Raw genomic sequence first — 14,402 nt, forward strand, 5'->3', positions numbered from 1 at the left:
AGCTCACTCTCTCCTCGTTCATCACCCCACAACAATTCGATTTTCTAAAAAATTGACAGATTCATGATGTTGTCACAATAGCATAGGAATGTCTACATTCTATTCATTCTAAGAATCTTAATGCTGCTATTATGTAAGTGGACCTTGAAAAAGCATTTGACTATCTGGATTGGGGTTATTTGTGTCTGGTCCTTCACAAAGTGGGTATTCAGTCCTTTGTCGCTGAGTGGATCATGGCTTGCGTATCAAATGTGCAATATGCGGTAATTATAAATGGATACCCGACAACTTTCTTTAAAGTCGGGAGGGGACTCCGACAAGGTTGTTCTCTTTCTCCCCTCCTCTTTATACTGGCATTGGATGGTCTGAGTCTCCATAGAACACATGCAATTGCTGGTGGACATTTCCAACCACTCCACATCGGCAAAAACATGCAGAAACATTCGGATCTCCCACAACTTAATAACTTGTATTTTTTAATAACAAACATATATATATAACTTTATTAAATATTATTAATTTTTTATATATTATTTATATTTTTTAATAACAAACATTAATTCACTTAAAAATCAAAGGTAAAATTAAATATAAATTAATTGCAAAATCCATTCTAAATCATAAGTCTTGTATATTATTTTGACATAACACTGTAGGCTGCACATACCAAAACCATATACCCGAGTATCTTATAAACCTTCTCTTCTTTACTGTAATAAAGATGTTTGCGTGAGCCCAAAACTGCTTCATCAGCGCAATACCATGGATGGAGTTTGGTAAAACGAATTTACTTGAATATCATTTCCATGGATTCTAGATTCCTGCTTGATGACGATAAACCACTACCTTACCACAAAATTTACATCTTTCTCCAGTAAGAGCAGCGAAACCAACTGCTGTCCCACTGAAGGCTCTAATTCCTGGCAATCTCGGCTAATCTGTACAGAGAAAACACGTTTAGTAAGTAATCCTTGAATACTATTAGAGTTGCCCAGTGTGATTGACAAATAATGAGAAGATATAAACACCTGTACAGGTAAGTTGCTATTGTAGGGATTGATCAAATGCCGGGTCTTTCGAAAGGGTAACGCACATTGCTGCACACAATTTAAGATTAGTATGTACCAATTATTAAAGGTAGATTTTTGTTATATAATGGTTAACAAAGGTTAATTATTTGAACTTCATTAATCATCAAATCTCTAAATATTCCAGAATATAATCAACATAAAAATACCCTAAATAAAAAATTTAACATTCCTTAATATATAATCAACGTAAAAATGCCCTAAATAAAACATTCCTTAATATATAATCAACGTAAAAATGCCCTAAATAAAAATCTAACATTTCATTGGCTAACCAAAAAAATTTAAAATATACCGGATAGGAAAAAATGTCCTAAATAAAGGGTCCACCATTCCACTTGCTCAGCAGAAAGAAGAAAAGTTATTCAATAAAAATCAACAAGTTCTTACCATCAATGGGCTGTAAGAGAATCAAGAGGATGTCTTGGATCCATATTACATTAAGAATAGCCTTTTTGGTAGAGCAAATTTTTTCCTATATGATTTTTACCAAAAAGACTCTTTTTAATCAACAAGTTTTTACAAATTTGAATTTTGTTCTATTTATTAAACTGAAATTAATATTACCATCTATCTAATAGATTAGACTCATGATGTCAACCTTCTAACTGACAGACTAGACTCTTAAGGTCACTTATCTAGCAAAGTGCTCACCACTTACCATCTATCTAATAGATTAGACTCATGATGTCAACTTTCTAACTGACAGAATGGACTCTTAAGGTCACTTATCTAGCAAAGTGCTCACCACATCTTTTCATGGAAAGAAAAATTATAATTTCTCCTTTTCTTTTTTAAAGCTATAAAATCACATTCTTCATATGTCTTTATTAGCCATCTTTACTTGGCAATAACTTTTTTATTTATTTATTCCTGATTTCTTACACACATGTCCTGGCCATGTAAGGTTCAGCGAAATCTAACTAAAAACACAGATTCAGATTATTAAACTAGGTCTCTTTGCGTCATTGTTTTCACCTACATAAAAACCAGCGTAAGAAAAAAGATAGTTTCTACAACACATTTAGCATCATCTGATATGGCATTACCTAAGAGTGGACAATAGGGATAGGTTTTGGGTTTAGAAGGAAGAAATGATCAAGATCTTTAGCATGTGGGTAATAGTTAATGTACAAAAGGTGATGATGATCATTCATTATGTTTGGGACGATACGATTCAGAAATCATACATCAAAATGGAGTCCATGAGCATTTCTTTTGATGTGAAGGTTGAGGACAACCACTAGCTTTGTTGCAAAAGGGACAAATTCTGATAGAATTTTTATCTCATTAATAAAGATCATTCACAATAAGTCTTAAGGATGTGGTTCAATGGTTAAGTGGGGAGGTTTGCGGGTCAATGATTAAGTGGGGAGGTTTGGTTTTCACACCTCAGTGATAAAAATTGTAATATAAAAAATAAATTAAAATAAATAAATACAATACAGTACTTATAAGTGATTGGAGATCAGAGGCTTTCACAGTCGTTGATATTGTTAGAGATTTCTAGACTCACAAAGTGAGCTTGATTATTGTATTAGGCATCGCTATTATTTATACATCCATGAACCGAAGAATCAACAGTTATCTCCACCGAACCTTATCGACTATTGATTACCCTGCCAACTAACAATGATCTCGCCGCCATAAGAACAGGGCACGTCGACGTCGTGAACAGGCATCAGGATTAATACTCTAACACTTCCCCTTAATAACAAATAATAGGGCTTTCATTTTTTGTTGTTGGTTTCACACAGCACAACCTTCTTCAGTGGATGCTCAGTTGCAAAAACTCCTATCTACTAACACTCCACTAGAACCTCTCTACGATCTACGCCACATAGACATCACAGTCGGCACAACCCTCTTCAGCGGGCACTCGGTTACAAATGCTCCTATCTGCCAACACTCCACTGGAAACTCTTTGTGATCTACACCACACAAGCGTCACGGTCGACACAACCCTCTTCAATGGACACACGGTTGGAGACATTCTTATCTGCCAACACTCCACTGGAAACTCTCCGCAATCTACACCACATAGGCGTCATGGTTGGCACAACCCTCTTCACCGGACACTTGGTTGCAGATACTCCTATCTGCCAACACTCCACTGGAAATTCTCTACATTACACATCGGTCATGGTCGACGGAAACCTCTTCATCTGACACACTTCTATCTGCCAATGGTCCACTAGAAACTCTCTGTGATCTACATTGTTCTTCGGGCTCCTCGATTCACGTAGCTCACATGCTCGCTACTCTACCACACTTGGCATCTCAAGACAAACACTTGGATCACACTTAGTGGCCTCACAACAGCTCACAACCGGAGCTGCGAGAACACTGAAAAAAACAATTTTACTGACCTACAATGCCACAGGTTCACAAAAACAGAGGATTCTCTCTTCTACGAGCAAAGATTCGGCACCAGATCTCGACATCCTCCTCATAAAATGCCACACCAAGCACAAGATTATGCACTGGATCACACACTACAATTGAAAATCACAACCTATGGCAGACCTCCATGTGGGCAGCGACTCCTCAACAAACCTCAACGCCCACCAAACATAGTGAATTACTCCTTTGGAAAAAAATTTCCATGATCGAGAAGACAATTGTCTGCTGCACAAGGTTTGATTGTGGATTTAATGCAAGCCACGGTCTCCTTAGCCACACAAAATAGCCCACACGCATTTCTAATAAATGGGCTTCAAAACAAATTTCAAAGCTGTTCTAGACTCTCACGCTCATACAACAACTTTTGCTTCAGCTTAACACGTCTCTAAAGCCTCCACGGAGCTCACATCTACAATATCACAACGCTACAAGTTCACGAGCAATGAATTTGGAGCAAAGTTGAAAACATCAAGTTTAGAGCAATGTCAATTTAAAAATAACTGTCTAGCAGCGCTAACGCTGGCCGCTTCTCCAGGCCGCTCCAATGCTTTCATCACAACCTCAACACTACACATTTTTTACTTAAGAACCAAAGGTTCTCTCCATGTAATGGGCCTCCACCTTGACTGCAATTAAACACACAGATTCAACCGCTTGACAGACTTGCTATGCTTCCAGCGTCACAACCCTCACAAATCTCAGCCCTCTAGAGTTGCAACGACACAAACATCACACAAATCCAACGCATAATGCCCTCTTCAAACAGTGCTCAAGGCTCAACACACCTCAGTGCTCACACTCTATCATAACTCAGAAGCACTATCTGTGGATTGAACAACACATTCAATTGGCCTTTAAACTTTTCATGTTGCATCAGTCATCCAAAACACACTACAGGTTCTCCTCCAAACGAATAACTAGGCAGACCAGATATCCCTGTTGACAAACACTCCTTCATGCTGAGCACAACGTTCTCACGCTTCAACTCCGCAACAACTTCTCCACACACGGAGAACTGCCCACAAATAAGCTTGACCTTGTGGGTCGCTGTGGCCTCTTTCAATCACATAATTGATCTTCGTCGGCCTCTTTCAATCACAAAACTAATCACACACGGATCGTCCCTCCTCTTACTCGCAGCGTATATTCCTTCGACATGCATAACAGTGAACACCTGGCCATGCGACGAAGCATAACATCTCTACAACCAAGCATCATGAATTTCCAACCTGAGAGCACTCAACTCATTAGCTTGTACACACATTGTGAGTTCTCTAGACCGCTCTTCCACCTCGGCTTCAGGCTTACACACAGCGACACCACAAAGCCCTCATGACTCCTCACACCTTACAACGGACAGATCTATGACTCTTCTCCAACATCGTCTGTGTAGTGACTCTTGTGATGCATTTTCAGTGTTTCTAGATTCTTGAAAGTCTTGTCACAACCATTGTAGGCGCACTTAAAGGGCCGCTTGTTTTGGATCATATTCACTGCCACAATCACGATATGTTGATCCTCTCAATCCTCCTCGTCCCCGCCCACCTTGGGACTTCGCCTGGATTTCTATTGTCCTTGCTTCTTCTTGCAGGAGTTTTCACTGTTGTACTACTGCTGCGCGACTGGCTGGAACCCTGCTCCGGACTGATAATTCAAAAACCCATCATCGGAAGTGAGGCCTATGTCCTTGAACCGTGATGAGGCGTTTGCAAAAAGTGTTGGTCATCCTCCATTTTCTGTTGGGATATGATGTTCTTGAGCATGGAAACCAAGATGGGATGCATCGTGGGCGCGTTAAAGGCTCTATGTCGACTCACATGCCAACTCTTCAACAAAACACCGAGCCCTCAACAATTCACTCCATCGAGCTTACTTGAACATTGCTCTAATACCATGTTAGAACTATGAAGACTCACAGAGTGAGCTTCATTATTGCATTAGCCATTGCTAGTATTTATACATCCATGAGCCGGAGAATCAACAGTGATCTCCACCGACTCTTACCGACTATTGATTACCACGCCGACTAATAGTGAGTTTGTCGTCATAAGAACAGGGTTTGTTGGCGTCGTGAACAGGCATTGCGATTAATACTCTAACAAAGTGGGGAGGTTTGTGTCTCAATGGTTAAGTGGGGAGGTTTGGTCTTCACACCTCAGTTATAAAAATCGTAATATAAAAATAAAATTAAAAATAAATACAATATAATACAATACTTATAAGTTAAATTAAAAAAAAAAATACAATACAATGCTTATATGTGATTGGAAATCGCAAGTTTTCACCATTGTTGATATTATTAGAGATTTCCAAAACATTTAAAATGATTACTCCATCCATAATCATAGACTACAAGTTGTTGGTCCCCAATAACGGATGGAGATCAAAAATACTGGACAAACTAAATCATTACACAGTGCTCTTCTAGACATCTCTAAAAATACAATACTTGTCCTCTAACAATATAGTACTTGTCAAACGAACTAAATCAATATACAATTCTCTTTCAAAATAAAATATTCTATTAAAAAATTCAAAAAAATAACAGTACGAGTGTACTTTTCACACCCTGGCAAGATTGTTTTGTTTAATGCAATGGAAAAACTGTGCCCGACTGTTTAATGTATTTGTACGTACATGAATCACTGTATGAATGCAACTCCATTCGAACCAATAGCCTCGACCTGCGTGATTCTTTTATACGCTACATTTACGCCAATGAATTCATTAATTAGACTCATAAATCTTCGGCTTCTGGTTCATTTGACATCATTAAATTATGTTCCATAGTTTATGAAACTAAAGTTTGATGTTAAAGTTGCAATTTTCCAAGTTTATTCGTAATGGACTTAAAATGACAATTCCAATAACAATATTTTGTGACATTCAAAAGTCACGTTAGGTTTAGGTTAGGCAATTAAGAATAATAATTATTAAATATATGTCAAAAAGCATGCTAATATAATATTGTTTAATTTATGAAGAGGGAAGTTTATCAAAGTTTTTTTTTTTTTTTAAATTATAATGTAAATCATGAAATAAATTGGTTATAAGGATTTTGTAGTATATGTTAGTATTGGGTAAGTGAATTAGTGAACAAAGGTAATAACCTTAAATTCCAAAATAAATAAATTTTGATGTGACTTATGTAATAAGAGGTTAATTTTGAATCATCATATATAATTTTTTTATGGTATGGACTTTATTTGGATTTCATGTTGTGTGTGCACTTAAACATAATTTCATGAATCTTTTGAGTTTTCTAAGTGACAAGTGTGGTTTCTCAAAATAAAATAGTGTTGCTTTCTTTTCTCAAATCTTGGTTTACCTCCTTTCTTTAGGTAGAAGAGTCCCTACTCTCTCACTAAATTTCATAATTATATTTTTAATAATCTTATTTTTTGATTTCATAATTATATTTTTAATAATCTTATTTTTTGCGTTTAAGATTGCTGTGTAGCATTTCAGTTAGGATGTTCAATTCTTTATTTTTATAATATTATTGTGCTTTAAAATTGGAGTGAGTGGTGAAACTTTAGTGTTAATCTAACTTTATAATTCTTAAAGCAAGGGAAACTATTTCTATAACAATAGTTTTATACATGAATCAACATAAAATTGATTTGGTTTTCATTTTATTTAACATTAATTTTACTACTCAACATAATAATATAGCTAAAAAAAATATATTAAAAATCATTGTCTATATAAACAATTTTTGAGATAATAATAGTGTTTTTTTTTCAATAATTCTAATAACTTTTATTATAAAAAAATTCAAATACTAAATAACAAAATACATATTACATTTATTTGTTACGTATTATTGGTGAAAATATTATAAAAAAATATTCTCTTTATTATGTTCTTTTGGTGTTTTGACCCAAAAGCATATAACATACCAAGAACCTCAATTATATCATGGCAAGGGTAATTTCAAAACAATATATATTCTTTTGGTGCTTTGACCCAAAAGCATATAACATACAAGAACCTCAATTATATCATGGGAAGGGTAATTTCAAAACAATATATATGTAAACTTATATTTTAAATTTAAATATTTAGTAGTTTTATAAATTTATTAAAATAGAGTATAAGATTATATTATATTATATTTTTGAGATTGTTTTGATGGATTAAATATTTTAAGGTGCAAATCATTTTTTTGAGTGTAAATATGAGGAAAGATTTTCACTTTGAGAGATTTGATCACTCTCAGTGTTTGATAAATTTGGGGTTAAATGGATCTAAGTTGGTTTCAAGCACGCATGATGACACAAAATTTGTTGAACATTTACTTAGTCTGATCATTTCAAATATATTAAATACATTAAAGATTAAATTGATCATTTTAATTTTAAATTGTGTCCAATTACCTCGGTTTGTTGAGATGATAGATAATAAATTTAATGATGAAAAATAATGAAGTAAAAATTTTGAATGCACGGTGACAATGCAATAATGTTGAATTGAAGAATGTAGTCAATTATAAATAGTCTTCATTGTGATCAATTTCAAATTATTTCATTTTATTGTTGTTATTGTCACTCCTATTAGTTTTTTCATCTTTTCATATGTATGAAAAGGGCAGTTGAAATTGTAGATGATTCAAATCTTTAGCTCGAGCTACTTTAGTAGATGTCATACATTATCTCTCTTGCTCTTCAATATTAATAGTAGTTTTATCTAAAGTTAATCATCGTGATATATGGAGTGTTAAACACCATGTAAGTATGAATAGTAGTTGTTTTTGTTGTAAATATGTTGTCATTGATGGCAAAGGAAAATCATTGATGATGTTGTCGTTGTTGGCAAAGGAAAAGCATTGATAATGTTGTCATTTATGGAAAAAGAAAAACATTGATGGCAAAGGCAACGAAGATGATAAGAGGTGTCAATGATGCTGTATCCAGATCAAAGGTACTACATTGGAAAAAGCAAAGAAGACTGCATGAAGAAGGAAGATCAACACACATATGGCCAAGGTGTTGCAAAACTCAGATGTTTACAAGAAGAATGGTGAATAATAGTTGTGTAGCTAATATGTTAAGGTGCATAAACTTTGGAGCCATCTCTTGTACAATAGATCATCTCAAATGCAGTTGAGACCCACTCATATGGATAGAGCTCTGAAAGATATTTTCAGTGGTTTATGGAAAATCAGAATTGTACTCTTGGACTGAAAGTTATGGCTAGTCAAATGAGGGATCCCCAACATCAAATATTGCAGAGTTAAACTAGAGAAGGACCCCTTGGAGCAAGTTTGGCACGTTTCCAAACATGGCAAATTCTTTAGCGAAGCAACCAAATATAATGATTAGGTCGACTGGCTTGACAATAAAGCAGTGGGAAGCATTTCCATTGGTCGTCAATGGAGTCAGTTAACATACAACCCTAGTAGATACTTTCCTGGAAGAAAATAAGAAGTGTGCACGGGTGATAAAGCCGAGAAGCCGAGATTCAGGGAGTTAGGGAAACAAGAAGCTAGGAAGTCAATAAGTTGAGAGTCGGAAGTCTGGAATTGGAAGAAAAGTGTGCAACATAGAGTCGGGGAGCCTGGAGCCAGGAAGTTGGGGCAGTCGTAGACCAGAAGGTACTTCCCTGGAAAAAAAGTGTGCAACACAAAGCCGGGGAGTTGGGAGATGAAAATCCAGGAAGTCATGGGTAGTCGCAAAGGTATAGGAGGACTTTCCTAGAAGAAAAAATCCCAGATGGCATGAAATACATAACTCGGAAGTAACTCCTGGTAGGATGCCAGAAGGCACTTATGTGGAAGAAAAATCCCGAAAAGAAAAAATCCTGGAAGACTCTACCCAAGAGGAAAAACAAAGGGTTAAAAAAAGAAATAGCCAGGATGACGAACCTAGGGAATAGGAAAGGTGGCTAACAAGTGACGTTCCTTCAGGTGACAAAGATCATACCCAGGTCGTGGTTTTGTTGTGTTTTATGTGTAATGAACTGAGGGCCTTCGGGATAGTTACAAGGGAAAACACCACATTCACATTGAAAAAGGCTTAGGGCCTTTGCATGAGCAAGTCAAAAACTATAAAGTCCTTTGGGGCTAATATAAAGCAATTGTGAGCTATGGATGTATAGTCTTGATTTTTATTAAAAGAATGTAAGCCATGGGCTCGCGGACATATATAGTGGAGGAGGACTAAAAGTTAGAGCTAAATAAGGAATGAATGAGTTGGCAACTTAGAATAGAAAAAAAAGAATGAAGTGGAATATTTGGTAGCTAAGCCAAACTTGGAGATTAAACAGAATTAGAAGACCTCTGCAACCTGTAGGAATTCCAGAAAGTAAATTTGAGTAGTTAAGTTTAGTTTATCAAGCATAAATATTTAAGGAGAGTTTGATTACTTGAATATTAGATGCATATGACTCAATTGAATAAGACAAAGGAAAAAAATAAGACATTCATGCAAAGATCAAAGTGCAAGATAACAAAATTCTTAATTCCAAAAATATCAGTCCAATTTCCTTTATAAGCATAATCGAGTTTGAAACGTTTGGGGTGTGTCCAAGAGCCCAACCATGTTGGTTTTTAGAGAGGGAAGTTGTTGGTGCAACATGATGCATAATGATAATATGCATCAAAGGTGGATCAAAGATCAAATTTGATATTAGAAGAGGTGAATTTGGTGATATGGTTTGAATGGTGTTTTATGAAGAGGATTTTATGGTGATGTTGCTAGTATAATTGGTGATTTGATCAATGATTAGTCATTTCTAGTATAGTTGGTGTTTATCAGTAATAAAGGATTGTTGAAGATGTTTGTATGATGGTTTTGGTGAGTAGTTGAGTGTTAAAATTAGCAACAAGAAATTCCAATTTAACTTGTCCTTGAATTAGATTGTGAATTAAATCGAAATTCTATTCTTATAGCAACTTGTAATAGTTAATTAAGTTAAATTGACTTAATTAACTTAGGAAATTCGAGTTGGGGGTATATATAGAGTCATGTAGAGTGATCCCTAAATTGTAGGGGGCCAGGTTGATTTCTTTTGAGTTGTAATTAGACAAATCAGTCTAACTGAGATATAGTCAGTTAAAATAGATCTAACTATTGGAGGAACTAGTGGAAGGTCTAGTAGTGGGGACAATATCACACTAGTTAACTAAATATTCACTCATAAATAACTCATGCATGTCATTTCAGAGGAAGACCCAGTTGAGATTAGAATTCAGGCACAATGTACTATTAGTTGTATAATTTTCCAAGTTATACAGATGGTGCATACAATCAATTGAGGGCTTATGGATGGATTGTGCAGTTAAGGAGAGTGGATTTCCCAATTAAATATGTGATAATTCTCTTATTAGTTGCACAAGGAAGTAGGAGCTTGGTAGGCAATAGAATTGGCTTTGGTAGGCAACAGAATTGGCTAAGTGTTGGCTTGAGCTGGAATTAGGGGAAATTGGAAGTCTAAAATGGACCTTCTAAGGAAATTATAAAATAATAGTGGAAATAATAAAATTAGATTACATATTCAAATTTTAGAGGGAAAAAAGTAAAAACTATTTTTTCAACTCATCTCCTTATGGGTTTACTCAAATTTCGAGTGAAAACACTCATTGGATGCAGAATTTGATTCCTCATCCAAGGCATACACGTGTTGCATACTTTTATTGGACCCTACTACATGAAAAATGAGAAATACATGAAAAACATGATTACAATCACATTTTTGCATGTATTTCTCATTTTTCGTGTAGCGGGGTCCATCAAAAGTATGCAATATGGGTACTCCTTGGATGAGAAATTAAATTTTGCATCCAAAAAGTACTCCCACTCAAAATTTGAGTAAAATCTTAAGGAGATAAGTTGAAAATACGAGTTTAAAAAGTTATTTTATTATTTTTTAATATATTTACTTCTTTACTCCAAAAATGGTGAATCATCCCCCATGGTTGACATCATCATCTTGAATCATATTGGTTCTAAAACGTTTATATTAGTTGTACATTTTTCTTAGGAGGCCCATTTTAGACCTCAAAATTCCCCTAATGTTTGTGAGGCACAGAGATAGATTGTACTAGTGCAAAAATTGTTCGGGTTGAACAAGAATTGTATTTTCTTCTCAGATATTCTAGTTAATGCAATATAAATAGTCGACGTTTTTAGCAGTTTCTTTCCCCAGAGAAATATTGTGTTATTTGCGATTGATGTTCTTCATTTTCTTCTTATTATTTTCATCGATCAATTTTGGTTTCCGCTGAAGAGTAGAGTAGATTCTTGTCTTGTGTCTTAGAATATGACATAAGTTGTTGAATCTACAGTGAAAATGTACATGGTATCGAATTTGAAGACAGTATAGAAGAGGAGAATTCGAGTTTGTTGTGCAGGGGAAATTGAATTTGCAAGTTACTACTTTAGAATCAACAATATGTCATTCTACGACCTAAGACTTGAGTATGTTGTAAAGGGCAGCTCGAATTACATAGCTTGGAAGGACAGGATGGAGGCAATACTAGAGGAAAATGGCCTCAAGGAATTCATAGATCATGACATTCGTAAGCCTCCAACATCTGATGCTAAATATCTGGCTGAATGGAGAAAGTGTATGGAAAAAGCGAGAAGGATTATCCTGGAAGGAGTTTGATATCACATTGTCTCGAGTCTCGACGATAAGGAAACTCCATATGCAATGTGGAAAGCATTGATGAACCTGTTTCAAAATAGTAGTGACCATAGGAAGTTGGAACTGAAGGACAAACTCAGAAAGATCAATATGGAGAAGGGCGACTCAATTTCGAAGTACTTGGCCAAGTTCACCCATTGCCAGGATGATCTTGGAAGTGTCGAGGTTATTTTTGCCGAAAACGATATGGTGAGCCTAGCACTTCTAGGACTTCCCAAGAGCTGGTACACTTACTAGGACTTAGTTACTGGGAGGTAGAAGCTACCGGATTGGGAGCGGTTGTGGTCTAATTTGGTACAACAAGAGATTCAATAGAACACTAGAGACAGATCCTCATCAAAGGCTAATGATGAGGATAATTGTGCCTTAGTGGGTAAGGAAAAGAAAGGGAAGGGGAAGTAATCCCATTCCAAATCATATTCTTGTCAGGGAGGCGAGAATAAGGACATGTCTAAAGTCAAGTGCTTTCACTCTCACGAGATGGGACATTTTACCACAAAGTGTTCGCTCAAGAAGGCTGGTAAGAAGCCCTCGGGAGGAGTAGCAGGTGAGGCTCTTGCCTCAAAATTTGAACTGGACTTTACCCTCATCGCTTGTATGGTGTCATTGATGATGAGTATTGTATGGTACCTAGAAAGTGGAGCTTCTTTCCACATGACTGGTAACAAAGAGCTATTAAGTAACCTAGAGGAGAAGTATCTCTAGATGCATATCGAGATGGGTGATGATGGGAGGTATAGTGCTACCGGCTTCGGTACAGTTACCTTTGAAATGGGGTCGGGTTCTCCCCTCACTTTACGAGATGTTATGTATGTTCCTATTTTGAAAAAGAACTTGGTATATGTTTCCAAGTTGGAGGATAGAATCTATAATATGATATTTAGTAAGGGAAAGGCATCCCTTCGTCACATAGCCACATGATAGGTGAAGCAGATAGGGGTTCGAGTGAAGAATCTCTACAAGTTGGAGGTAGAAGATTGTGCTGCCTTGAGCATGAAAGCAGAGAAGGTGCAGAGCCGATACATTGGTGAGTTGTGGCACAGGAGGTTGGGTCACTTGCACCATGGTGCTTTGAAAATCATGCAACAAATTTGTATCAGTCTTCCCAAGGGTGCACTAGAGCAGATTGACACATGCAAAGGGTGTACATTGGTAAAGTACACCAATGCTTCCTTTCATGAAATAGACAGTCGAGCACAAGCGATCCTCGATCGAGTTCACTCAGATTTGTGTGGACCATTCTCGATAGCACCCACAACCAAGCAAACGTATTATGTTATATTTGTTGATGATTTTTCTCATAAGTGTTGTATCTGTAGGTTTTAACCCCATACAAAAATTACCTGTATATGAATTCTAAAATCAGAAAATAAACAATGGTGAGAGCATAACACATAAAACAAATATACACAGAGATTTTCCCTTGGATCCCAAAACTGGGACTACCAGATTTATTTTTCATTATATTCCTTTCAATGTTACAATACATATATATACATGCCGAAGAATCCACAAACCCCAATCCATTAACCCTGAATTAGAACATAACCGTAGTTCCCTTGACCAGATCTACAAAATACCATGAAGCGAAAACCATCGCGCCCAAAACCATGTGCGAAATCCATGCACAAAACCATAGGTAGGTTCACCTACCTAATATAACACAACCCAAAATTCTCCCACTTGTTCTTGTATTTCCATAGGGGGACAGAGGAGAGCTTAGCCATTGATCCAACCCTGCAATGCCCATTGTTTATCTACACCAAGAGAACTTCTCAATGCTCATAGGCTTTGTCAATGCATCTACAGTATTCTTCAAAGTGTCCACCTTTACCAGCAACACCTTTTTGTCTTCTACCATATCCCTCACAAAATGATACTGAACATCAATGTGCTTTGTCTTTGAATGATAAGCAGGGTTCTTTGCCAAGAAAAATTCACTTTGGCTGTCACAATCTACCCTTATAGCTTGTTGTACTAACCCCATACTTGAACACAATATCTACAACCAAACTGCTTCCTTGCTTGCATGAGTGGTTGCCATGTATTCTACCTCTATAGTTGAAAGTGACACTACAGATTGTCTCTTACTCATCCAACTGACTGCACCTCCAAATAGGTTAAACACATATCCACTTGTAGATCTTCTCTGATCCAGATCTCCAGCCCAGTCTGCATCAACAAAGCCATGGATGTCCAAAAATTTGTCCAATCCTAGTCTTCCTTGGTAGCACAAACCATAATCACTAGTGCCACGCAAAT

General features: G+C 36.3%; 1 protein-coding gene across 1 annotated transcript in view; it reads right to left on the bottom strand.

Annotated features, from left to right (window-relative positions):
• Positions 1-842: 842 nt before the first annotated feature.
• The window catches only part of LOC149259365 (30-kDa cleavage and polyadenylation specificity factor 30-like), a 58,167-nt gene continuing 44,607 nt past the window's right edge, over positions 843-14,402 (bottom strand). The window contains exons 5-6 of the mRNA XM_089453985.1: positions 1,029-1,097; positions 843-938 (exon numbers count right to left, since the gene is read on the bottom strand). Coding sequence (XP_089310111.1) covers positions 843-938; positions 1,029-1,097 — 165 coding nt within the window. The remainder of the gene's footprint in view (positions 939-1,028; positions 1,098-14,402) is intronic.

This window comes from Pinus tabuliformis, chromosome 6 (genome assembly GCF_031772625.1).
Source record: "Pinus tabuliformis cultivar Carrire ecotype Pingquan chromosome 6, CPIR1, whole genome shotgun sequence".
Lineage (NCBI taxonomy): Eukaryota > Viridiplantae > Streptophyta > Pinopsida > Pinales > Pinaceae > Pinus > Pinus tabuliformis.